The sequence below is a fragment of the Penicillium digitatum genome, chromosome 2 (assembly GCF_016767815.1).
Source record: "Penicillium digitatum chromosome 2, complete sequence".
Classification (NCBI taxonomy): domain Eukaryota; kingdom Fungi; phylum Ascomycota; class Eurotiomycetes; order Eurotiales; family Aspergillaceae; genus Penicillium; species Penicillium digitatum.
Window position 1 is genome coordinate 827,116 of NC_089385.1, and position 26,331 is coordinate 853,446.

The 26,331-nt window shown below is 49.5% G+C and overlaps 7 protein-coding genes across 7 annotated transcripts; 3 read left to right on the top strand and 4 right to left on the bottom strand.

Moving 5' to 3' along the window:
* Positions 1-214: 214 nt before the first annotated feature.
* Pdw03_6369 (RecQ family helicase MusN) lies at positions 215-4,900 on the top strand (the record flags this gene model as incomplete). Its single annotated transcript, XM_066101325.1, has 6 exons — positions 215-533; positions 602-2,193; positions 2,397-2,412; positions 2,474-4,146; positions 4,201-4,279; positions 4,332-4,900. 6 exons carry the CDS (start codon positions 215-217, stop codon positions 4,898-4,900), a joined length of 4,248 nt encoding a protein of 1,415 aa, XP_065956408.1.
* A 243-nt stretch (positions 4,901-5,143) lies between these two features.
* On the bottom strand, positions 5,144-6,229 carry Pdw03_6370 (Acetyltransferase (GNAT) family protein; the record flags this gene model as incomplete). Its single annotated transcript, XM_066101326.1, has 2 exons — positions 5,144-5,992; positions 6,044-6,229. The coding sequence occupies 2 exons, from the start codon at positions 6,227-6,229 to the stop codon at positions 5,144-5,146; spliced, it is 1,035 nt and encodes a 344-aa protein (XP_065956409.1).
* An 820-nt stretch (positions 6,230-7,049) lies between these two features.
* Pdw03_6371 (2,3-cyclic-nucleotide 2-phosphodiesterase) lies at positions 7,050-8,602 on the top strand (the record flags this gene model as incomplete). Its single annotated transcript, XM_066101327.1, has 3 exons — positions 7,050-7,553; positions 7,616-8,501; positions 8,580-8,602. The coding sequence occupies 3 exons, from the start codon at positions 7,050-7,052 to the stop codon at positions 8,600-8,602; spliced, it is 1,413 nt and encodes a 470-aa protein (XP_065956410.1).
* Positions 8,603-8,994: 392 nt separating this feature from the next.
* Pdw03_6372 (Isocitrate dehydrogenase kinase/phosphatase) lies at positions 8,995-9,784 on the bottom strand (the record flags this gene model as incomplete). The annotated part of the gene is made up of 2 exons (XM_066101328.1): positions 8,995-9,497; positions 9,598-9,784. The coding sequence occupies 2 exons, from the start codon at positions 9,782-9,784 to the stop codon at positions 8,995-8,997; spliced, it is 690 nt and encodes a 229-aa protein (XP_065956411.1).
* Positions 9,785-12,077: 2,293 nt separating this feature from the next.
* Positions 12,078-17,052, bottom strand: Pdw03_6373 (Nuclear pore complex subunit Nup159, putative; the record flags this gene model as incomplete). The annotated part of the gene is made up of 5 exons (XM_014680071.2): positions 12,078-12,128; positions 12,189-12,254; positions 12,386-16,170; positions 16,227-16,908; positions 16,966-17,052. The coding sequence occupies 5 exons, from the start codon at positions 17,050-17,052 to the stop codon at positions 12,078-12,080; spliced, it is 4,671 nt and encodes a 1,556-aa protein (XP_014535557.2).
* Positions 17,053-17,603: 551 nt separating this feature from the next.
* Pdw03_6374 (Proteasome beta subunit, C-terminal) lies at positions 17,604-18,623 on the top strand (the record flags this gene model as incomplete). The annotated part of the gene is made up of 4 exons (XM_066101329.1): positions 17,604-17,729; positions 17,802-17,849; positions 17,917-18,529; positions 18,589-18,623. The coding sequence occupies 4 exons, from the start codon at positions 17,604-17,606 to the stop codon at positions 18,621-18,623; spliced, it is 822 nt and encodes a 273-aa protein (XP_065956412.1).
* A 270-nt stretch (positions 18,624-18,893) lies between these two features.
* On the bottom strand, positions 18,894-22,983 carry Pdw03_6375 (TAM domain methyltransferase; the record flags this gene model as incomplete). The annotated part of the gene is made up of 9 exons (XM_066101330.1): positions 18,894-20,833; positions 20,890-21,156; positions 21,496-21,514; positions 21,582-21,632; positions 21,816-22,420; positions 22,483-22,644; positions 22,706-22,785; positions 22,869-22,885; positions 22,966-22,983. 9 exons carry the CDS (start codon positions 22,981-22,983, stop codon positions 18,894-18,896), a joined length of 3,159 nt encoding a protein of 1,052 aa, XP_065956413.1.
* Positions 22,984-26,331: the final 3,348 nt, after the last annotated feature.

A 26,331-nucleotide genomic window follows, 5' to 3' on the forward strand; every position in this document is an offset into this window, starting at 1 on the left:
TAAATATAATAAAATAAAATTAAATTGATGATTCCTATACAAACTTGATGTTCTTAGTCCAATTTTACCGAGCAATTCTAAGTTGAACGTACTTGCCTGGGATAGATCAATTTTGTTTGACCGCTCACGTGCCGACGCGTCTATCGATTTCGCGATTGTGCCTGCCCATCGCTCCAAACATCACGATCGACGGCCATGACAGCAACAGGCCCCCATGACGAAAAATAACTTAGCGACTCATCTCAAATGGCTGATAACCCAAGGGAAACCTCCCCACCTCCCTCTGGCACAAACCAGCTTGCCTGAACGCAACAATTACGTATCACACCAATCGATTTCCCCCACCGACGAATTCGCGGCCCTCGATGGTATCATTGAAGACGTGGAGAATGAGACGGATGAATCAATGGCTAGATTACTACCCCAATCGGCGAATAAGCCTCGAATGCTAAGCCGACATGACACGGTCCCCACAAGTACTCCGTCAACTGCGAAGAGACGGGCTTCGCCAAAACAGTCAAGCATAGCTCGAGGTATTTGACCGAATCAGACAAATTTTAATTTGAAACTAATACACTGACACAACCTGCACGATGAACAGAGTCCATCCGAGAACCACTATTATCATCATTCAAACTTTCCCGGCAAAAGTCGACTCCATTGCGATCAGACAGTTTCCATTCACCTGCACCTAATGACATTGAATCAATTGATTTGACGGGCGATCTTGATATTTCTAGACTATCCTCGGATACCATTCCGGCTGTTGAGCCGCGCGGGTCATGGGCAGAAGAAAGCACCCCATGCGGAACTCGTGAGAAACGCGGCAAGAAGCGCAAGAGTGACGAGTATACATCCGACCTTCTTTCCCCATCGAAACATGCGACGAAAGTGCGAACTCCCTCGAAAGCGGCTCTACCCCCCGCCCCCAGAAGCATTGTGTCGGAACAGCCCATGATCCCGCATCAGACAACTCAAAGAACTCAAAGAAATCTCCAAAGCGCCGCAAAGAGACCTGAATACCATTCACCCGTTGCCCAACTGAGCCACAGGAAACGAGTGATTGCGGATTCAGACGATGACGACGATCTCTTTGACGATTGGGCTGATAATGAAGACGCCGCCGATAAGATGATCTTGGATGCCGAGGAGAGGTTGTACCCAATACTCCCCGAGACGAGTCCGGTGGCGGATGAGGAAAAGATCGAGACCAAGATTTCGCGATTGGAATGTACGCCCAAAGCACCGCATCCAAATGCGCAACCATCGACTCAGCCAAAAAAAAGGGCAGTTGCCAAAGACCCTATCCCGTCGACCCCTTGGTCGAAGCCGTCCAATCCACAGGAAAAGGATCCCGATCTTCTGAAGTTTTTGGCGCTCGGGAAAATTGCCTTCGGGCATGCAATTTCAAAATTGAGATCTACTCTACAAAAGAATTCTGAGATTGTTTATCAACAGGCCATGGAGGGTCAGCCAGTCCCGGAATTGATCGCTGAGAACAAGACTCTTGTCGCCCAAATTGAGGCAATTGAATTGTTGCAAAAGCATCAAAACAGGCACAAGGGCAGTATTTCTCGCAAACAAGACCTGAAGCAAAACCTGATACGTGTGATCTCACAAGGTCTAGACCCAACAACCATGCCAAAAGAGCTTGCACGGAGTCGGGCAGTTGAGGCTGAGTTAGAACAAACCGAAACAGAAATCTTTCGGCTTCTATCTAAAGCCAAAATCCTCGAGTTGGCACACGATTGTCCATCCGACCCTCCTCACCTGAAAAATTCTCGGCCCACCTTCGAAGGCCACGCAGTCACGCGGACGCCCCCTCTATTCTCTTCTTCGCGTGCCGACTTAAACACAGAGTCCCGTGGCCAACAGCGGTTGCCCCCCACAAGCCCCAGAGAAGCCAAAGAGACACATCTGCCGGATGACTATGAAGCCTCTTTTGCTCGGAATATGGGCTCCCCGCCGTTGGATTCGATGGATCTCGATGAGTTCGACTGGAATGTCAGTGACGATGAGATTTTGGAGGCGGCAGAGGGCTTCGATGGTGCTCATCAGATGCCCGTTCGCGAGCAAGCCAGCCAAAACCGCCAAGTTTTCGCAGAGACGTCTGGTAACATTTCGAAGGCCCCTGTCCCGAAGAAGTCACCCGGTCATAGTGCCTTCTGGTCTAACCATCCATGGTCTCAAGAAGTAAGGAAAGTGTTGAAAGATCGATTCCACCTCCGCGGGTTCCGACCCAATCAGCTTGAAGCTATTGATGCAACACTTGCTGGCAAGGATACTTTCATCCTCATGCCTACTGGAGGAGGAAAGTCGCTATGCTATCAATTACCTTCTGTGGTAACGGGCGGAAGCACCACGGGAGTGACGATCGTGATATCTCCATTGCTAAGTCTTATGGAGGATCAGGTATCACACCTGCAAAAATTGAAAGTAAAGGCATTTATGATTAACGGTGACACCAACCCAGAGGAAAAGTCCTGGATCATGAGCCAGCTTACAAATGCAGGTGGCGAGGGGATGGAGGTCCTGTACATCACCCCTGAGATGCTCAGCAAAAGCCAAGCCTTAATCAGAGCCCTTGAGAAGCTTCATGGAAGAAACAGACTAGCACGCCTCGTCATCGACGAGGCCCACTGTGTTAGTCAATGGGGACACGACTTCCGGCCTGACTACAAAGAACTAGGAGAGGTTCGAGCCAGGTTCCCTGGTGTACCAGTCATGGCCTTGACAGCCACCGCCACTGAAAATGTCAAGGTTGATGTGATGCACAATCTCAAAATCACTGATTGTGAAGTGTTCTTGCAGAGTTTCAATCGTCCTAATCTCACCTACGAGGTACGGTCGAAGGGAAAGAACGATGAAGTTTTGGCCAGCATGGCGGAAACCATTTCAAGCTCATACCGCAATCAGTGCGGAATTATCTACTGCCTCTCGCGAAAGACGTGCGAGAAGACTGCAGAGGATCTACGGACAAAGTACCGCCTCAAGGCACAGGCTTATCATGCAGGTATGTCAGCAACTGCAAAAACAGAAGCTCAGAGGAACTGGCAGATGGGTCGAGTACATATCATTGTTGCCACCATTGCATTCGGAATGGGAATCGACAAAGCCGATGTGCGATTTGTCATGCACCACAGTATCCCAAAGAGTCTTGAGGGGTATTATCAAGAAACCGGTCGTGCTGGTCGAGATGGCAAGCGTTCTGGCTGCTATCTTTACTTCGGCTACAAAGACACAGCAACCTTGAAGCGGATGATTGATGCAGGAGATGGCAATGGTCAGCAAAAAGGTCGCCAGAAGCAGATGTTGCGAAATGTTGTTCAATTCTGTGAAAACCGCAGCGATTGCAGACGAGTGCAAGTCCTCGCCTATTTTGCGGAATACTTCCGCCAGGAGGACTGCAACAATACTTGTGATAACTGCAAGTCCGGTTTGGTGTTTGAGCTCCATGACTTTACTGAAGAGGCATCTTGGGCCATCAAGATTGTGCGACAATTCCAGAACACAAAGGAGAAGGTGACTGTGCTCTACTGTTGTGACATACTCCGTGGAGACTGCAAACGGCCTAAAGCTCCAGAGCATCGCAAGATGCCGGGGTATGGCAAGGGATCTAATCTCGACCGTGGAGCAGCCGAACGTCTATTTTACCGGCTGCTGGGTGAAGACGCGTTGGCTGAAGACAACGTGATCAATAAAAGTGATTTTGCTGTTCAGTACCTCATTCTCGGCCGTCGCGCAGCAGAGTATGAGAGTGGCCAGCGAAAAATGAAACTACAAGTTCGCGCCTCGCCGAATAGCAAGGCTAAAGCCAAGAGCAAACCCGCGGGTGCCGTTCAGAAGAAAAAGTCTGGCAATTCAGGCAGTGATCCTCAGTCCACCATGGTCTCTTCTCCAGTGCAAGCTGCCCAAGACCGCCGCCTTGACCGTTATCAATATACCAGTGCTCCAGCCGCACGTACCTCGGTCGATGAGGATAGTGATGGCTTTGAGCCCATTCGAATTACCGGCAAATCTCGCCGCGCAAACACATACGAGATGGGCCCTCCAATCACCAGCGATCAGAAGTTGGATCGACTTAATCAAATGCATCGTGTAGTTGTGGAGGATTTCCAAGAGCATGCCAAAATCATGCTTCAAGACGTGAGTAATCGCCACACTTGTGGTACGCCATCAAGAAACTGACGGTTGTAACAGCTTGTCGTTAAGAAGGGCCTTCGATGCCAACCGTTCTCTGATCAGGTGCTACGTGATATGGGCATATCCTTCCCCTCAAGTAAATAGGCACTATTCGATGAAACTGGAACACCAGGCTGACAACGAAGTAGATCTTGCTGAGCTTTCCGCGATCCCTGGCATCGACCAAGATAAGGTTAAGCGCTACGGCCGGCAAATCCTGGGACTGGTTGACAATGCAAAGCGGCGCTATCTGGAAATGACACAGGAAGCAGAGACCAGCGGCGTTGTTCCGGATCCCAACCATCATAATGTCATCAATCTCAGCAGCAGCGATGAGTATAGTGACGAGGACTTGTTTATGGACGAGGCTTCCACCTTCAATCTCGACAATCCTGTCTCGCCCGCACCCAGCAATGCAGCTGAAAATATCACAAGCCGCTACTTCCCTCCGGCAGCATCTCCGGGGTATGATTCTGGTGACGACTGGGAATCCAACACTGCGCCTTCGGGCTCCAAAGGTCGCAAGCGGCAACCTGCCAGTGGGAAACGACCATCACGTCGGAAGTATGGCTCCACTGGCGGTTGGAAGGGAAAAGGCGTCGGCGCACGAACAGGAAAGGCCAAACCGGCCGACCGTGCCACAAGCCAATCATCTGCCTCGCGAAAGAATGCGCGTGCCAAAGCATCTAAATCTATGATTGGAATGATGCCCATTTGAGGTTCTTTTATTGTTCTTTCCCAGCCTTTTGTGACGATGTTATATGATTGATTTGGCGTACGCACAAGCATGTCTAGGTGTTTTTTCTTCTCGCGATTTGTACGGAATCATTCGGAGGTATTCCACGGGTGCGGGATTAGGTAGGTAGTATTTGACTTGTTTACAGAGGACCAAAAATAAGAAGATACACATTAAAGAGTCAACAACAACTTTTTTCCACTCAATCGTGGAAGCTCTCCACATTTAATTCGCTAGTGAGCGACCAAAATCTATCAGTCGAAGTCGCCGTGCATCTCGAGGGTGAAATTGCGCGACCTTGGCTCTAACGAGGAACCTTGAAGACGCCGAGTCGCGCTCCAAATCAATGTAGGAGTCAGCCTCCAACATAGCATCGAGAAGGCCATGCATCTCCTTCGCAGCGGTCTCTCTCTTGTTTGTGGAAGCCTCGTCCGCGTTGCGTTTCATGAACTTGTCAATCCGCTGCTGTGATGCATCCTCCGTTTCTGCCGGCTCTTTCTGCTTCTTGGGCTTGCCGTGCGCCGTATAACCCGCCTTCAGCGTAGCATCTGACACCTCAAAAGTATCGCCCACAGTCGGGCCACCCAGATCCTCAGCCGCAAGCATTGGAGCAAGTGTCTCATCGATGAAGTTATCCAACGAGACCTTGAGGCTCGCGGACGTGCGGTCCAGTTCTTTAATTTGCTTATTCTGCAGGGAGAGCTGCTCGCGTGCTACTTGGGACGGAGTCTGCTCTTTCTTTCTCGTGTTCGCATTATGGATTCTCTGAATCCGCTCTCGTAGTCCGCTTGCGATTGATTGAGAGTCGCGTAGATTGGCCTCTTCAACTCGTAGACGTTCGCGATCGACGGACAGCTGTTCGGTGGTCATAATGACAGAGACCTTAGTTTCTTGAACGAGTCGTGCAGTTTCTTCTATGGCTAGAAGTGATGGCAACACTGAGTCTGTCGCTGGGAGCTTATCATCGGACTTGAGAAGCGAGTCGTATGCATTCTTGGCCCGTCGGGCTTGGGAGATGCGGGCCCAGGAAGCGGTGCCCGTTTCTATTAAATCAAGGGAATGGAGCTCCCGTAGCTGTAACGTATGTCAGGCAAGGCATTCTATTATGAGAACCTCGTAACATGCCTTGTTCAGTTCATCTTGCTGACGTTTGACTTGCTCTTGAAGCCCTTGCAGGGTTGCATCCAAACGCCGCGTGTACACGTGCAATGCAGTTCCACTAAGAGGTTCTTTTGCAGACTCGTACTCTGCTTCTTGGCGTTTCTCTGCGAATTTCCGGATCTTCTGCACTGTTTGGTCGGTGATATCCATGCTTATTTCGGCGGAGTGACGCGAGATGCAAATATCTCCTTCTAGATGTAACAAAAAAGACTTTTAATTAGAACTCGATTGCCATTTAGACTTGGTGTAAAATGTTTGACCGAAGCCTTAGAGGCAATCAAAATCTTAGACGCGAGACGAGATGCATCACGCCCATGCAACATTCGCGTCGACATCATGTGACCAAGCTTCACCCTCGACTTCCCTCCCTCATCGTCAACTGAACCTCTTCTCCTTACTCACCGGGAGTTCGTTTCATCGTCTTCATAAATCCCCTTATCCCCGCCTTTTCTCGAAAATCTACTACGTTCTTGTCAGAAACAGCTATTATCTTGTCGATTGCGAGTTTAGTCCACACCCTTGACCTCAGATTCAGACGTTATCGGAGGCTACAGTGTGGCACAGCAGGCAACGGTTTCTGGCGCTTGATATCTTACTTTCCTCATTTCAAATTTCCCGTCGCGTTCACTCAAGGATCCCATCTCCACCCTTTCCGCTTCCTCATTCATTTTGAGCATCTCGGCAGACCCCGTGAAGCTTCCCCGGCTGTGACTGCAAAGCCCTCTCACATTTGAACTTGCACTTCCTTCGTCTTACATCGGCACTCCCTCAGAAACACCCTTCCTTCACAGCCTCTCCAATCTTTTTTTCAAAGCACCAATTTCCCCTTCCGATCGCCAGCACCAGCACCTTTCGTGGGAAATTCTGGTGTACATAAAAACGATCATAAAAAGAAGAACGCAGATTCCATTCTTGACATCTTCCGCTTTCACTTGTAAGTGAACACAAACAGCAGCACAGACTATCCAAGATGTCGGCTTCTCCATCCAACCTTCAGTCGACCAAGCGTCCTCTTGAGGATCCTTCGTCCCCGTCCGGCCCCAATGACCAGCCTGAGGCCAAGCGCCCGGCGCTGGACAAAGTAGTCAAGAGCGATGCCGATGCCGAAGCGGAAACAGATGTATCCAGTAGCCAGGTTCCTACTGTTGAGGGTGCCAAGGATACCCAGGGCGATACCGTGGTCCCCGATGCGCCCAATGGCAAGGGTCTCCCTGTCGACACCCAACCCATCCAATCGACAGCTTCCCAGGCCGACCGAACAGGCTCTGATCAACCCCCCCAAGACGAGTCGAGCTGGGTTCATATTCGTGCGGTGATCTCTAGCCCAGAGGCAGCCACCGTGATTGGAAAGGGAGGTGAGAACGTGTCCCAGATTCGTCGTCTGTCTGGTGCCAAGTGCACTGTCAGTGATTATTCTCGAGGTGCAGTGGAGCGTATCCTGACCGTTAGCGGTCCTCAGGATGCTGCTGCCAAGGTAGGTTCTTTTCGATTCAATATGTTGGTTACGAATATTCGATCGCTAATGACAACCATCAGGCTTTTGGTTTAATTATCCGTACCCTGAACAATGAACCTCTGGAGGCTGCATCCACCGCACAATCCAAGACGTACCCTCTGCGTTTGCTAATTCCTCACATTCTAATTGGCTCCATCATCGGCAAGGGTGGCAGCCGCATTCGTGAGATTCAGGAGGCTTCCGGCGCCCGCCTGAACGCCTCGGATGCTTGCCTCCCCCTGTCCACGGAGCGCTCTCTTGTCATTCTCGGTGTTGCAGATGCCGTCCACATTGCTACCTACTATGTCGCAGTCACGTTGGTCGAGCAGCTGTCTGAACGTTACGGCGGTCCCGCGGCTTCGGCATATGCCACTCGCAGCGGTGGTCCTGCCGGTGCTGTCCCCGGTGGCATGCAGGTCGTCCCATACGTTCCTCAGCCCGCCGGCGGCCAATACGGCCACCCCGAGACTTTCAAGCGTCACCACCCTCACCCCAACCGTGCCGGTGGTGGTGCATACGGTGTTCCCTACTTGCACGGCCAGCCAGCTCCTGCCCCTGTTCCCCAGACCCCAATGCACTTCCCTGCCGCTCCCCAGGCTCCTTACGGCGGCGCAGGCCCCCACCAACCCGCCCCGTTCGTCGGGGGTCCCCAGCAGCCAACTCCTGGCCGTGGACCCCCAACAGCCCCCGCTCCTGTAGGCGCTTCCATGCCCGGTCAGCCACTGACTCAGCAGATCTACATCCCCAACGATATGGTTGGCGCCATCATCGGCAAGGGTGGTGCTAAAATTAACGAGATACGTCACCTCAGCGGCAGTGTGATCAAGATCAACGAGCCCCAGGAGAGCAGCAATGAGCGCTTGGTCACCATCACTGGTACCGCGGAGTGCAACCAGATGGCTCTGTACATGCTCTATTCCCGACTTGGTTGGTCCCCCCCTTTCCCAGATTTCCCAAGTCTTCCAGGAAAAACGTTTGGTGCCCAGGTTCTAATGGATTGGACAGAGAGTGAAAAACACCGAATCTAAGCCTGAGCAGCGCAACCCACACTTGCTACAAGAGTCTTATTGCAGGGTTATGCCCAAAAGTCTACGGTGGTTAATGAAGTCTCTTTTTCTTTGCCTTCGATTTTCTCTGGGTGTTATTCCTTTTTCCTTTTTTTTTCTTGTTGTATCTTATTCCAAGGCGTGTGATTTGATTTTCTGCCTTTCTAATAACAATTCCCACAATTATCCCTTGAATCAAGTAGCCCGTTTCCCTTTCCAATACCTGCTCTAATTACCACCGCCATATCCTATGATCCGCGCAACACCGCTCAAATTACCATTCAAGCGCCCCCAACACTAATACATGGCACCTCGCTCTTCTGCGTTCATTTCTCTCCCTCCTTTCCGCTCTTGTTCCTCTTGCCTTCGTGTCCCTAACCCTCAATCTTTTGAAAACTAATATGTTTAATCTCCAACCCAGGAATAGGCGGCAGCATCTTCTCCCTCAGAGGCGCAATACCCTGAACAAACTTCTCTGTCTCCTTGGCCTTGAGATGTGCCTCTCCATTTTCCCAGCCAACGGCGAGGACGTGCGCAAAAGCTTGCCCACTCGGGCTCTTCTCGTGCGTTAGCTTACTCGGCCGGTCGACATGTCCCATCGACCACGACCGTGGCCCCGCTGACTGCGGTAGCTGCTCGACCAGTGTGGTGCGGAAGCTGATCAAATCCGCGTTGATCTGCCTTGTTGCTAGCACGTCGAGGTCGCTTGGGAATGACAGCGTGCACAGCTCAGTCACGGGATTTTTGGTTAGGGTTTCTGTGCAAGAGAGTGGTGGGCTGAATGTGACGTGGAGCGATGACGGTGGCTGGGGATTTTCTGGGGCCAGGAATGGTTCGAGGAGGTGGATATTTATTGTGCTACGAGGGTCGGTCCAGTCTGTTGGTTTGATTAGACCCATAGGTCGTAGGTTCGTAGGGGGGTTGGATGTATCTGAAGTTGATCGTAGTTGGATGTTTCAGTGGGTTGCTGAACTCACCTATCACCCAGACGATGGTATCTTTGTCTTCGACTGTGCGTCCCCAGGATGAGTGCTTATGACCGCTTTGCTGTTGGGTTGTCCGGAAGATCTTCAGTAAAGCCTCGCCTTCTTCGCTGACCGGGTCTTCAGGCTTGACGGAGGATTTGACGCGGAAGAAGATGATCTGACTAACGGTTTGAGACATATTGGGTTGGTTTGTTCCTCTTATGTGGGAAGAGAAATCAAAATATCGAGTGGCTGACGAGGTTATGATGTCACCCTTAGAATCCCAAATAGGAAACGGAAACGGAGCACTGGCACCTTCCTTCCTATTTTGTGTTCTGACGACCTTCCCCAGTAAAGCCATAGTCGTTGGATCTTCTCTCCACTTCTCTTCTATCTCCGACTTTTTTTTTGTCTCCTCTTTGGCATCAACCATACATTCTAATTTACTGGTTTATCCACTCTGTTCCGAGAGAAAAAGGAACTCGACTTGTTCTTCTTGGCTACATTTTCACGCTATATCCTACACCCTACACAAATGAGCTAAGGAGATGGGTGATGTTCTGGTAACTCATGTGTGTCCTGGTGCTGGTACAATTACCTGCAGAGCTCTTGCAATCTTGATCTTGCGGCAGCTTATCTTGTCCGAAACCGAAATAATGGCTCCTGTCATCCATTATTTCTCTTACCGTTGGTTACGGAAACTGGTGAGCTTCCAAATCAAACGGCTCCCATATCGCTGCTTCCTCGCTTGAGCATGTCTTCCGGGTGAATCTGGCTCATCGGTGAAATCAACCCCTTGTCTTGAGAGTCGGCTATGCGCCTTCAGCGGGAATATGCTCGACACGTTTGATATAATGCGGATTACGACTTTGTTCTCACAACATGATTTAGGGTAAAGGGATGCAGATTGTGTTCTTTGTGATATCTGATCTCTCCTTCTTTGATACACTAGATCCTTGGGCATTTCGTGCTTTTTGGTTAATGTATCTGCTACAGTGCTCCTGTCGAATTGTAGATTCGGTTGCCTTTCAAAACAAAATGGCATTTCATGACTTTTGGTGGCGGTTCAACGTCATCGAACCACTTAAATGATAGACTGTGGCATTCGGTATTCATCCCAGAAATCGGGACTTACGGTTTAGGTGCTACTTGCCACTTGTGAAACTGGATGCCTTTCCATGAGAGTCTGGTTCATTTTTCCTTATTTTCAACGTAGCTGCTCTACTCATCTATCAAATACTCTGGTATAACCCCGTCGATTGCACGCCTCATACCTCTCACCTTAATCCAATACTTGCGAACTATCAACGATTCGATATTCCCTCTATGATTGCCATGATATAACTGTTTTCTCATCAGATCAAGGGAAAATCACACTCCGGTCAAGATGGACCCTCTGTGCACGAATTGCTTTGAGCCACCAGAGCGCCAGAGCCTTAGCCTGAGCCATGACTGCATCATTGTGTTCCTCATCCCTAGGCACTCCGACAACTGGTAGCGAGATACACCAGTGTCGCAGGTAATGCTGGGCGTGAGCGGAAATATTGATATTGTGGGTTTGAACCTGCTGAACCACAAACTCCATCAGCTGTTCGTCACTATGGGTAAACCTCGTTGCTTCGGGAAAATCTACTGTAATCCAAAGAGCCACATCATCTTGGGGGTCCACCAGATGCTCGGAGCCCACCATGAAAGGACACATATAACTCGCGTGTCCCACCATTTCTCTGGCTAATAAATAGTATAGATGTGAAGGAAGTGGGTGTCGTTGGGAAGTTATTTGTAGGATCTCCGAGCTAGTGGTGTTTAAATGGAGAAAAACTCGAGGGCATCGGCCTTTTCTATAGGTTCTGCGTCGTAGGCTAGGACAAAGGAGTTGTGCCATTCATTGTTACAATGGCTTTTTGTAGTTGGTCTTTGATGAACAACCCTTGAAACCAGTCTCATTCTATCTTGATGCGTCAAGATGTGCATTCTCCCTTCTGCTACTTTTGTCCCGACTATATCATTGACCGAATTCCATTCTTTGTGAAGCGCCAGGGGGTTAACTCTTACAGAAAGGCAAATGAGAGGTAGTCATTTGCTAGGCAAGCGAAAAAAAATTAAAAAAAAATTAAAAGAACTCAGACAGGAAGATCACGAATGCAGCCTTTCTTTGCGCAAAAATACAGATTGGCTTTTTCAGGCGCAGTTGCAAAAAAATGAATGATTACGCACAGCATCCCCTGGGAGGCATGCATCTCCTGAGCTATCTGGTTTCACAGTGGCAATCTCCTCAAATCACGAGGTAAGTGTCATAAAGGCAGATGTGACCATCTACGTATCAACAACTATCAGAGGCTGTAACACCGGACCACCAGCGATTTTGATTGGCGATGTGCTTTGCACAATTGCACCATGAAGTACCATATCGAATTCAAGTGCCAGGAGATCAGACAGGAAGAAAGCAAGGATATTGCTTCCAGTGACATTGCATACCAAGAAAAACCGTGTCAAAATTTCGTCGCCCCCATACTAGGAGGTAGCTTAATCTGGGCATAAAGCTATTTTTTGTCAGTCAATACAGTCTGGTCAAGGTTGATGTAGATTGAATTGTGATATACCTGGTGCGTGTTGAAGGCATTTGAATGAGGCAAAGTTTCTGACGCAGTGTGGATCAATTGCTGGGACTAGTAATCATGGAAAAAATCCGACATTTGGTTAGGCCGACAGCATTCATGATACCATATAGAGTTAACTATATGACGTTTGTCTGGAGTTTTCATGTCGCTAGGGGATTTGGAGCTTGCACATCGAGCACCTTCGCCTGCTTGTCCTCCAAGGCCTTCTTCAAGTTTGCTTTCAAGTGTTGGCGACGCAACTTCCTGGCCTTGTATTGGACGATATCTTCTTGTGGGAGGGCAGGCTCGCCAGCCCCCTCCACGTTGCGGAGACGGCTCTGTCTCACGGAGCCATTGATGCTAGCCCGGAAGTTGAGACCGCGCGAAACGGAATCAGGAGTGTGATAGGCGCTACCGTCAATCGAGCCTCGCGACCCAGGAGTCATGGGAATACGGCCAGCAGTGTTCTTGTGAGGGGTAGAGAAGGGGGAGGCTTCGCGGCTTGGGGGTCCTGTGGGAGCAATGTCCACCCCGAGCTTGCGCATCTGTGCCTCGAGAACATCGATGTCTGTGCTCTTTCCCTCGGCCATGCTCATCATTGTAGCAATGGTCTTGGTAACAGCCTCGACGGTTGGTCTGTTCCTGCCTGTGCCATTTGCCTGCGAAACGTCGGCGATTTTGGCACGCAGGAGGGAGACTGCCTGTTCAAGGGCGGTTATCTTGACCTGGATATTTGTGAATGTGGTGCGTACATCTTGCTGGAGTGCACCTTGCTCGGCAGAAAGGGGAGCTTCGAGAATAGTGCCGACGTCGGTGTGTGCGTCAAGAGTCTTGCGGATGCTTGCAAACTGGCTTCGCAGGGTGACGACCTGCTTTGTGAGCAGGTCGCGGCATGCGTCGAGTTTTTCATCCACTCCTTGTACCCGCTGGTTGTTCAGTGATTGCGCGATTGAAGCAATCAGCTCTTCAAATCTCTCGATATCCTTAAAGGTCATATTCGTGTCGAGAATTTCAGCAGGTTGGTCGCTGTTGAGAACCATTACCCACTCATCGATATCGCAGGGTTTCTTGGGCTGTTGGTGCAGAAGGAATCCCACCATTGACCTAGCGTTTATTCCCAATGTATCTACCATGGAGTTAATGTCACGATAGAGCCGTTCGACCTGGCCGGCGATACCTGGCTTTGCAGTCTCGCACATGTAGTTTTGGTGGGGCAAGAATGGATCCAGGGTATCAACAGGCTCGACAGGCTGAGCCAGTTCATCACGGAGTCTATCGTCCTCATCATCATCAGACAAAGATAGAACATCATCTTCTTGAAGCTGAGCTGCTGCATGTGCGCGTGCTTGCTTCTCTTGCTCCTCGCGAGCAACATCGCTAGCCTTTCTCAGATGGCCATCACGCTGGGCAATTTGGGTAAGGGATGCCTTGCGCGAGTGTAACGCGCCTGTAGACCCTTTACGGCCATGTGATTTCTCAGAGAATAGCACGTTCTTTTTCGGCGCGGCCCGAACCGGACTCGGTGACCGGTAGGGTTCACGATTACTTTGGGCAATGGGGCCCGGTGGAGGAAGCAGTGGCTGCTTGGGAATCTCCCCGAATAGCTGCCGGGGAAGACGGGCTTGATCATCTGCATTACGAGCAGGGCTGCTAAAGAAACCTCTGGTGGAGCTTTGCTCAGAAACAGCGCCAAACGAGCTGTGGGTCGATTGCTTGGATTTGGAGATTATTGCTTCATCGTGTGTGATTTCTTCGCCGCTGTCACTAAAATCCGACTCATCTGCGGCCTCGGAATCTCCATCGGAGATGCCAGATTCGTCAGATTCATCGGGGATTGGAGTTGCCTCCTCGAAGAATTTAGTCTTTGGCTTTGCGGTAAAGTTGGGCGGGAGAGGTGCGTCCTCGGGGACAACCGCAGCCTCGGACTTTCTGGGCTTTGTTAGGAAGTCTGGAGGAAGGGGAGCGTCGTCAATCTTGGGTGCAGACTGCTTCCGAGTGAGGAAGTCGGGGGGAAGAGGAGCGTCGTCCGTCTTCGGAACAGGCTTTTTGGTGAGGAAATCGGGGGGAAGAGGGGCGTCGTCCGTCTTAGGTGCAATCTTCTTCTTTGAAAGGAAATCAGGCGGTAGAGGGGCGTCATCATCAGCTTTCGGTGAAGACTTCTTCGCCTTGGTGAAATCAGGAGGAAGCGGGGCATCCTCAGCCGCATAACTAGCCGGGGTGATAGGATCTGGTGGCAATGGCGTCTCCACATTGATGCTCGATGTGTTAGACCAAGTCTTCTTGGGCGTCTCTGTCTTATCAGATAGTGCTGACAATGAGCTGGTCACGCGCTTTTGGTCAGCAGTAGTGCCAAACATCGAGAATGCTGGCTTCGGGTTTTCGGCCGGAGTCATTGCCTTTGAGAACTGCGTCTTTGAACTGAACATGGATGTGGGAGTCTGTGAAGCAGGCTTGCTTGCCCCGCCGAAAATTGAAAAAGTCTCCTTATTCACAGGTTCGATCTCTTCAGCGTCATCCATTGATTCACTCGGCGACGAGCTTCCCTTGCGGGGCGTTGAAACCATCTCGTCGAAGGAGCCACCAAATGAGAGCGATCCGGAAGAAGTTTTGTTTGCTTTTGGCAAATCATTGGCAGCCGAACCATCGCCCTTGAAGGTAGACTTGAGTTCAAAGCCACCTTGCGCGGCGCCAAAGGGATTCTTGACCTTGCTGGACGCTGGAGGTGGGAACGAAGTCGGGACTTGAGGCTTGGATCCAAAGGGCGAAGCAGAGCTGTTGGCGAAAGCACTTTGACCAGCAGAAGCGTTTGCGAATGGCGACCCTTTCGATTGCGTTACCGCAAATGGTGACTCGCCCGCCTTCACGGTTGCAAAGCTACTGAAGCCATCTCCACCGGAGAAGGGGCTGAAACCACCACCGGATGCTGCAAATTTGGCCCCGAATGGGTTTGCCGGGGAGCTAGACTGTCCAAAGCCAGGTCCCTTAGTACCAAAGCCAGACTGCCCGAACTTTGGCTGTGCAGGGGTACCGAGGGTGCCGAATGATACGCCAGGCTGAGAGGGGGTCCCAAAAGCGTGAGCAGGGGCCGGGGACGACGTCTTTCCAAAGGGGGAAGTGCTTCCACCAAGCTGGGAGAGACTGCTAAATGCTGGAGCACTTTGTTTCCCAAGCCCAGTCGCGCCCATAGTCGAAGCTCCTGGGGCCGATGGGCTACCAAAGGGAGAAGCTCCCGCAGAGTTGCTGAAAGCTGACTGGCCAAATGACTGTAGAGATCCAAACGATGGCTGGCAAAGCGTAGTTTTCTGTGCAGAGGTTGGGGCCGGGGTTGAAGCTACTGCCTGTGGCTGAGAGTGAGCTTGCATTGCCTGATCAGACGAAATCAACCCCGAGTACGGGATGTTTTGGCGAATGGAATCAGCGTAAACGAACCACCAAGACGAAAGAATACCATCATTATTCAAAAGAAGCACCCCGGGAAGGGGCGTCGAGCTCTCCAAGATATCAGAACCCGGAAGGGGCGCAACAACATTTTCCGTAGCTGACAGGTTTTGTGCTAGGCCAATGACTGATGTCTCATCTCCAGAGTCTTTCAACGGCACACTGGCACGTTTGGTGTCGTCGCTTACTTCTGTGGTCATGAACTGACCAACATGAGATTTTGTTCGATCATCATTCGCCAGAGGTTGGTCGGATCGCGTGATAAGTCCGAGATCAGTAGACGCAGTTGACGCCACGATCAAGACATCTCTCAAGTGAGGCTTGTATTCTCTAATTCTGGTGATAAATTGGTATGCGGGGCCACGCTTCAGCATAAAGCCCATAGTAGAGCAGACTTCTGGCAATTTCTGGATGAGGAACGGTGCCTGCTTGCGACGGGTTATGATATAGTATGAAGAAGGTGGGTTCATTCCCATATCGTCCTCCGAAACATTTGGTGTGTACGTGACGAAGAAAACATCGTTTTCAAGCCATGCGATGGATGAGACTGTACAATCGTAAGTAAAAGTACATCGTTGGCTCAGACAATTATTTGAAACTTACTGTGGCAATCTCCCTCCAAATCGGACGGCCGAGGAACTTCAGCCTTTTTCGTTCCATCTGGAGTCATCTGGTATCCAGTGCCATCAGCCAATCCAGCAATAAGCTGCTTTCCTTTGTTGCTCCACGAAGCACAGCTGACACCATCCTTGAGAACTGGGCCATTCGGTCCAGGAAGTAGGCTCCCAGCCTTAAGATCAGCGATAAGAAGATCGCCGTTCATGGTTACCAGCGCGACAAGTGTCGAGGAAGGGTCAGGGTTTGGTGCCAATGCTCGCAGCGACACGCCATTTGTAGGAATTGAAATGGCTGGCTGCGCATTTCCTTGTGTGAGAGCGTTTGTATCAAAAACCGAGATCCCAGGGCCATTCTCCGTGGCGAGGATCAACCCGTCTTCGCCCGGTGTGAATGCCACATGAGTGGGACGAGAAGGAAGGGGAATTGTGGCGATGGGTTTGAATGGCTTCGTTTTCTCCATATCTTCTCCAGCCGGCGCCTCGATGGACTTTCTGACGACATCTGTTGTACTGATTACCAGCGTATCTGGGCCAGCGCCAACAACGAGGCCTTTGATGTGTGCGACAGCCAGAAGTGAGGAAGTAGGAGCAGGAAGCGCGTTGTCGGGCCATGCAGTTGGGAGGAAGCGGATATTTGCGTCCCCGGAGACGCCTTTGAAACCGACTTCCTACACATACGTTAGAGAGGCTCATGCTGAGTGAGAGTTGTGGTGGCTTAGACATACATCGGTAAAGACATCGGGAAGCTCTGAACCAAGCTCCGCAGAGGTGCTTTCCCCAGCGGGGTTGGACGCACCGAAGTTGAAAGCCATTCCTGAGCTTTTCAGAATTAAAATTCCCAAAAGGAGAACGTGTGCTTTCGCTTAGAGGAGAGCTATATCTGAGAGCATTAGGTAAAGGTGAGTTTGGAGGTGTGAAGAGCGATGTGTCGATGGAGTGACTGAGGGCTCTGGGAGAAGAGGTCAAGAATATGCGCGAAAATCTTTGAGGCTGCGCGGCTTCCCAAGAATTAGAAGACAAGCAACGGGAAAAAATTGAAGAAACGGGTATCGCCGACGCGCAAAATGTTGAAGAGAGAGAAGTCAAGAAAGACTACATAGAGAGAGTATTGAATTCGAAAATAATGCCCGGGCAAAAACACCTTGTTTCTGCCTGGTAATTAAGGCGCCAATTTAGGCTGCGGGAGCTTCGTCACTCCAAACAGCTCACTTCCTCTTCACTTCCATCTCCAGCTTGCTACCTCATTCGTCCATCCATCCTTCTAGATCTCCCCCCACCTTCGAAAATCGCTCTGTTGTCTTCCTACACCTGCTTTCTATCTCGATTTTTAGTTTAGCTGGTCGCGAACACCAGCGTTTTCACGATGCCGGGCTTCGACTTCACAAACTACAACCGCAATGCGGCGCTTCACGCTAGGGGTGTTCCCCTTCCCAAGGCCACAAGTACCGGTACAACAATTGTGGGCTGTATCTACGATAAGGGTGTTGTGGTACGGTACCCAGCGATGCGAGGAGATTTATATGAGCCGTGACCTAGGAGCTGACTCGAACCACCAATACAGATTGCAGCAGATACCCGAGCTACCAGCGGTCCCATAGTAGCAGACAAGGTAAAACACACTGATCAGATTATGTGCATTTTTCTGCTAGAAGGTATTTGACATTCTTTGTCTCTAGAACTGCGAGAAGCTTCACTACATCTCACCGAAGATCTGGTGTGCTGGAGCCGGTACCGCCGCCGATACCGAATTCACCACAGCACTCATCAGCTCCAACGTCGAACTTCACTCGCTATCAACGGGTCGCGACCCCCGTGTGATCACCTGTATGACAATGCTCAAGCAGCACCTCTTCCGGTACCAGGGCCACATCGGAGCGTACCTTGTTGTTGCAGGCGTGGACCCGACCGGCACGGGACTGTACACTGTGCACGCACACGGATCGACGGACAAGCTGCCGTATGTGACGATGGGATCCGGATCTCTGGCTGCGATGTCTGTGTTTGAGTCGACCTGGCAACCAAACCTGGACCGACAGGGCGCCATCGATATCTGCGCGGAGGCAATCAAGGCTGGTATCTTTAACGATCTGGGCTCTGGTAGCAATGTCGACGTGTGTGTGATCGAGAAGGACCAGCCCACCCAGTTGCTCCGCAACTACATGAAGCCCAACGAGCGTCCGCAGAAGGAGCGCAACTACCGCTTCCCCCGTGGTACTACTGCTTATTTGGACCAGAGGGTTATCAGCAAGGAAGATATGAAGAAATATGTCACGATCGAAACTCTGTCGGGTAATGATAACCTTGCTACTGGAGACAGCATGGAAGTTGATACTTAGATTCTCTTGGAGATGCACTGGCCAGTGGTCTTCTTGGATTGATTTAATGCACGCATGGGTTTCTTCTGTCTCGCTACGTTTTCGTACGATCTTACTTCAGACAAGATCGCGGACATACTTGTTCGTGGAGATGTGCCACAAGGTTTTGAGCAGGTATGGCCAGGACAGGAAATCGGTGTTTCCAAGAACTCTGTATGTCTCATGTAGATTATATGCTCATCTCAGCACCCTCTGGGCAAGGTAATATTGAAGCAGGGTATCGTGTCGCTCTATTTCTTAGAAATTTTGTGTAAAACTTGATTCACGAACCACATCTACTACCGGTCAAGCCTCGTCTCACCAATCTGAGGCAGGGCAGTGAGCTCTTCAATAACCTCGGAACTTTCAAATTTGCCAACGATCCAAAGGATATACTCATACTGAGTGGGTGATATACGGCGACCGTCACGACGGTACCGGACAACACCAGCATGATACATGGCCCGCACGAACTCCGGATCCACGGGCCCGCCGTGTCTGCGAAGATACCCGTAAAGCCAGTGAACCATATGGAAAGACTGGCACGGAGTCAAGTGCTTGCAGCAGGACAGAGCAACAGCCAGCTGGTTTATGAGGTCGACCGCAGCATGGGGATCGGGGCATTGGCTGGTCCGCAAGCCCGGGTGGTATCGCACAAGGACTTTCTCATTGGGGTGTGGAATGGGCTGCCAGGCTTTGTGGAGGCTGATCTTGAAAGGGGTGTTGTTGTTCAGAAGTCTGAGGATGGGCCAGATGTTCTTTGAGTCCCCTGATCGAACAACGTTCAAGATTTGTTCAACTGTGTCTGGGCTGGTGAGGTTCATGCGATGAAACATTTGGTCGAATGTGGTGTGGAAAAGTCTTCGTATTCCCTTGTATATGGATGGGTTTGTCCACACTTCTGCTAGGGAGAGCTTGGAGGTTTCCAGTTGTTCAAGTGTTTTGCGGGTTGTTTTGGTAATGGAAGTTTTGCCCTTTTTGTTGACGGCTAAGAGCAGAAGGCTGTTGTATGGAAGATCGAGGCCATGGATTTCCCGCATGAAGTCCGGAAAGAAAGCTCCACTGGTATATTGGATCACCGTTTCGTAGAGATTAAGCAGCGAGTAAATCGGTCGATCTGTTACTCTTGCCTTCTGGTTGTACATGGGCCCAGTCGATCGACCAAGCGTTCGTAGAAGCCAGAGTCGCAAAATGATTTGGCGTTGAGTCGAATGGCTTAGAGGGGCATGCTTGATCTGTGTTTGAACGCACGGGAGAGGAAAATCGAACCAAACCTGCGACTTTGCAACGGTCGAAATGACTTCCGCATTTGAGAGGCAATCCCGCCATCTTTCAAGCAATTGGTTTCTGGAGACCCTGTCTGCTGAAGACGATGCCAATGCCTCTGTTACACGAATGACACAGTCCGCCGCACTGTCAACATCAAGCTGGCTGAAGATTTTATCGGGAAACGGCAAGCTTGTCTCCAAATCGGCTTCCATAGTTTCTAGCCAGGCTTGAACCAAGGTGGAAGGCCACTGGCTGCGACTATCTGCATTATGGGTTTCGATGATGAGTTCCTCTGCAAAACGAAAGCTGCGGAGGCGCAGGAGCTCTCCAAGCCAAGCGTCAAGAATGCTTTTATCCAGATCGTGATATCCGAGAATGTGACAGCACCCAATAGCTTTCCACATTGCCCGGTAGTGCTTCAACAAAGCCTTGTGGTCCCATGATCCCAGAGTCTTGTTTCGTTCGACGAGAATGTTCGGTAAAGCGGTAATGATCAGACAGATCTCATCAGTTGAAATCAACCCCAGCTCCAATGCCCGATTAATCGCATTCAAAACAGCGGTTCGTTTGCCGCGTTTTGTTTTTCTTCGAACAAAGACTTCGACAGCAGCAGCGTAATTTCCCGATCCCCGGGTATTCAGGAATGGGTCGTCCAAGAACGCAATTGCTTCTATGAGATCTGGGTCTGAACGAGCAAGTAACCGCTCGAATATCTGCCGGCTGTATCGCGGTTCCCGGTGGAGGTCAATTCTCAACCGACGAGTGAAGTCCCTTGCATCTTCAATACCCCAATTGTTTCCATCCAAGAACTCCTCTAGAATTTTCTCACGTGTGACTTGGTTCGCCTTGGAGAGGAAGGAAGGAGGAGCATGAGTAGTATGAACTTCACTGTGTTCGGGTCCAGCCTCCGGGTTCTGGTTGTAGAAAGAAAACCCTACTTCAGGAGGACACAAAGAATGATCAGCGAAGCCTTCGAAGAACAATTAGCAGATTCTCGAAAGATTTGGCGTGCCTTGTCACACATACTCTGGGTTTCGAATGGCGCTCTCTGCCACGGATGGTCGGACCATTTTATGTGTTCCCTCCCATTGCGGCCAAACAGACACGCGATATCTTCAGCCGGACCTCCCCCTATGCTTGCTAGGACAGTATTTCTTCGCTTTGCTAGGCGCCGTCGTGCTTCCAGTGGTCCGGGAACACAGCTCCCATGGCGCCGTTGACCGTTGGCAAAGTGACGAAACGTGGCTGCGAGTAGGTCATCGCTGATCCAGGGATGGTCAAGTGTCGCAGTAGCTGGTGGCTTTAGAGCATGCCGATAGGCATGTCTGCCGAAAGACATGGGATTGGCTATGGCATGTGCAGGCCGATTGCTGTCTTAGGCGTGGCGCAAGTGCTCGGAATCAACTTTCGCTTTCCGATTCTTGGCGCGATGACTAATTTCTCCATCGCTCCAGGCTCCACGGCGAGTCAACAGGCCAGTATTTGGACTTCCATTGTCACCTCTGTGTTTGTATGTATTAAATTTGGGTTGTGGTACTTTTTTGGTTCATTTAATTTATTTCTATGTTTCACGCTTTATGTCATATGATGATTCGTTTTGTTGTTCGAAGCCACGCCAGGCACGTTATATACCAAACGTTCGCATAACTAACTATATGTGTAGGTATTAATAATTTGTTGATGTAGAGGATAAAAAGAAAGAAATAGAAATCACGTACACAACGCCAATGCAATGCATGTAAACTTTTGCCTACCAATGGTAGCACATGCTAATCATCTCAGAGATGACATTATGGAACGGTGTGATAAAACGCAAGACAATCATGACGAGAAAGCGGGGAGATGAGAACTTATGGAGCAGGTTTACTTTCACTTGGAAGGGGTTTCCGCCCTGTCACCACATAAAAGTCCATATAAGCATGGACACTCCGATCCTGTATACTCTTCCTCACATCGACGAGGAAGACCTCGATTTCGGGTTTTGACCAGCCGAGGGCAAGAAAGGGCTTATATGACCACCCGGACAAAGCATCAAGCCAATTGTTCTCACTCCAAGCACCGATTGTCCTCAGCTTCTCATCCTCGGGCCAGGTATTTATGGGGATTTTGGAGAGTCGTTGTTCAATGTCAATGAATCCTATTTCTTCCATCCATTGTGCAATCCGGTGGGCGATTCTGAATTGTCTTGGTGGGTCTGAATCACGACTCGAGCGTACATTAAGATCTACCCAATCATGCATGGCGTATGCGCTGTATCCTCCGTCAGGGTTTTCAGGGGGCATAGTTCCATCGTCGCATTTCGGCTTTGGGTCAAGCTCGTGACATTCCATGTAGGCTCCCGGTATGAGATGTTTGAATGCCTGCCGTAGTACACGTTTGAATGACGGCATAGCCCCAGTCATGTGCCCGGTATGAATGAAATCAAAATAGTTCTTGTTCCATAGCCACTCTTCTACAGTGGCATCATCAATTAAAAAATGGACATTTGGAGGAACTTCTGTTGGCTGCACTGGGGATAGATCTGTCCCTATAATTTCGGTGTTTGGAAACAACGCCGCTGCATGGAGACAATTGAAGATGGTGAGACAAGGACCTCAGAGCTGGGACGGGTGATCATACCCATTTCTATTGGCCATATTCCCGAGCCAGTGCCAATGTCAAGAATATGCTTTGGGTCTTGGAGGGGAACCTGGAATAGCTTTCCGTCCATTGCCATTTTAAACATGTGATGTTGCATGTCTAGGCGATCTATTTCCTGTTCATCATTGGGATACACATAAGCTAAATATTGAAATTAGCAAATGCTGTGCGAGATCCGACAGAGCCGGAATTGTATGCCTACCTCCCTCGTGGTACCTATGATACGTTCTTCCATTCTCGACAGGATAATCTGTTACACTGGCAGTCAACGACTGTGTGTCACTGTTGTTGTATAGTCAGTCACGCCAGTCATTGGTTTGGTAAAGAATTAAGAGGTGAGGAGGGGCCAATGGAGGTAGTATTACCAGTCAGCATGAAGTGCCTGTATGTTTCAGCGTTAGCAAGAAATTTATAGTCAAATAGTCACCAGAATATCAATATTGACACAGAAAACAAACTTACCAGGCGTCTAGTACCCATGGTCATCTTATTCTTATCCAGCGAATTCAATAGTAGCAGGTATCTAGGTGCTCTGCGAAATGGACGGTAAGTGGGCTATTTCTTCATGAGTTAGAATCAGGAATTGATCTCGCGATGCCCCAATCCACGTCCCACAATGAATACCAAAGAAAGAGTCAGACGGACACGAATCCAGACATTTTTGAAAGAGAAGGATGGGGGAAAGAAGAGCCCGACTACTTGGGTTAAGGTATAATCTGGCAGGGCGGGAGGACAATCCCGACAACTATAATTCAGCGTGTAGGATCGACATTTGAAATGTTTGAAAGGCAAAGAGCAAAAGCAAAAGCAAACACCGGTAAGTGGAGCTCGATTCCGTGTAAAAAAGCTGGGTAAATTGGTAAAGTAGAGTAAAAAAGCACATTAAAGAGCACCAATATGCCCAGGCGCTTCAGGCGTGAATTTTTTTTTAAAAAAAAAAAATAACCCGAAATAGGACTTGCCCATGTACTCCGTAGTGTCCCTGTTTTTGCTGGGGAAAAAGTTTCTTGGGTTTTTATTGAAATTGATTGGACGGAATTAATGTGTACTTTGACGGTTTCTTACTTCAATTCTTTTTATTACCAGTAACATATTGTCGTTTCTCTTCTCTCTCCTTTTTTTTCTCCTCAAAGACTACGTACAAAAATCTTAAATTCAATCTTAATCGGCAGACTCACTACATTCAAAATCGGAATGTTGGTGTGGTGAAAACCGAGGACTCATTTTCCGGTGATCTCCCAGTGATCCTCCTGTTCCCTGACGTGGGACCCTGGATGGTACATATTATGTATCCATTTCAAAATTTAGTCTGGCATTTATCCAGGGCATGAATCTCGATCCTCGCGATCGAAGGCTCCTGGCTGGTTGGGCTCGATGAACCAATGGAGGTCGATTCCATCTAGCTGGGAACATGCAACCCGCCCAGCCACGGGCCGCCTTCAACCTTTCTGCTGGGATTTGCCATTTAGATTCGGCCGATCAGAAATGAGTTCCAAGGACACCTATGCGGAATCTTGCAGGGCTCCCCTAGAGATAGTGAGATTGGAACGCCGTCATGCCCCGAGGCGATTATTCTTTTCGTAGATGAACACATTGAATATTGACTTCGAATCAAAATCCACAAAACCTAACGGAAAGTTGTGATATTAATGGGTTCTAGACTGGGGCACTCTCGGCCCCATAGAGATGTGGAGTGGTTGGGATTTTCCTCGACAGGAAATTCCTTCAATAACAATCACCCGTACATTTCTCAATTTACGCCAAGGCTTATTAGTCGTTGCACGGACTCCCGAGGTCGGGAAGATCAAAGTGTGTCGGAATGATTCTAGAAGATTTACGTGTCTAGAAACGAAAGTTTCCTCTGTTATTCTTTTTCTTCTTGTGGCAACTCGGACCCCTACCGTATTTAGGTCTGGCGGTGGGAAGAAAGTGACCCATCAGAAACAAAGCGTCGGGGCGCTTAAAGCCTGGGCTTTCTTTTTCCCCAAACTGCTCCAAAAGGAGGGGCACGTGGGATCTAGAAGTGCATCACGGAACATGCACACTAGTCTCCGTCACTCCGGGTCAACTAATTTCTAGAAAAAAGATTTGGTTTTATTTTCTAATGTCCGTACAGGGAGTATAGGCTTAAGAGTACTTGTTGAAGTTTCTATCCCGAATTTCTGGTCCTAGGAATCTTCCTTCATTGCTCTCGTGCGAATATCGATCAGACAAAGGTGTGATTATAACGTGTGACATATGCTCTAGATGGAAATGACTAAAGTGCCCAGGTGAACTTTAACAAAAACTTACGATTCAAATGGAACCAATGTTCTGTACTCGGAGTACCCACGAGTCAATAAGCGGTTAATTGTTTTTATTGTATACGACAGAAAGACGGGAAAAATACAAAACACGGTGACCTTGCAGATAGAATCCCAAGTGTAGGATCCCTGCAGCCGTCCCAAAAATAATAATATCCCTGCCATGGAGCCGGGTTCCCATCCAAAAGGAACAACCCGGGAGTTTGTTGGAATTGAAATTCACCGGTCCCGACGACTGGGAAAGTTGTTCGGGTTCCAACGTGTCGGTAACGCCGGCCCCAGCGCCGATTTTCAAGACGGGAGCTATGTACAAACCTTCCTTAATGAGCTTTTCAGTCGGCATTTCTTCCCTAATCACCAAGGTATATCGACCCGGTTTTTTGGCGTTGAATTGGGGATGTCTCGTGACACAATAGTGCCACAGTAGATGCGTGGTTTGGCGTCCGTCGAACCATAATCAATGAACTACGAAGTCGTCATTCCGCAGCGGAGCACCTCGCTAGTGGAGACAGCCCTTGGCGTTTTATCTCTTTTGAGTTCCTTGCTTTGGTCACTGGTATCCAGGAGTATCCACTACATGTGGGACTTGTACGGAGGATGTACCGTGCTTTCTTTGATGTGGAGAGATAGATAGGGTATTGGAAACTGCTGGGTCTGTTAAATATTCTCAACCGAACAACTCCGAATACATACGCCCAAGTCGAGACACATGCTGCACAAGATTTCAAGACTGCGTTAAAAAAGAGGATGGCCTATCAGATCCGAGTCCAAGAGGAGAGAACATATACTCGCTTTACTCAATTTTCTGGGCTACTCTGCATGTATCTAGTACCTAGTCTGTAGAGCAGTGTATTGGACACTCCAGCTGGATAATCCGTGTTGAACTCTAGGAAGCAGAAAAGCAAGTGACAGGTGTGCTAAGAAAATGTGTCCAGCGAGAATCACCCCTTAGCTGCACCTTGCTCCCACAGGCAGCATAACAGCTACATGCGCCTACAAGTACGTGCCTGGCTCCATTGTTGACAACTCATCTAGTTCTAAAATATTGAAACTCTATTGGAAGTATTTCAGAGCAAAGTAAGACATGCAGCCTATTCTCCTTGACAACATGCATGTCGGCCCATCGTCTCGGGGCTTTCGCTAAACGTAGTTATTGATAATACGTGTCATGTATACAAAATTACTACCTACTGGCGAAAGGGTAGACCACTTGAGCAATTTTTACTGATACTTATTTCCCACAAAGAATGCCACTAGATTTTATCGGGGGTAAGATAAAACTGTCTATCCGCAAGGATTCTCACTTCACGGGGCGACCTTTCCAGCAGCTTAGGGATTGCACTAGGGACGCACGGCAATACAAAAACGGAACTAAAAGAGCAAAAAAAGAGAAGAAATAAAACCCCCCCTTGTCATGTCCTCTAAATTTATAGCCAAGGTCCAACAAATTAACCATTAACCCTACTGTGCATGTAGGGGCGGGTGAATATTCACAGAAATGATCGGCTAGAGATCCACAAAGTTC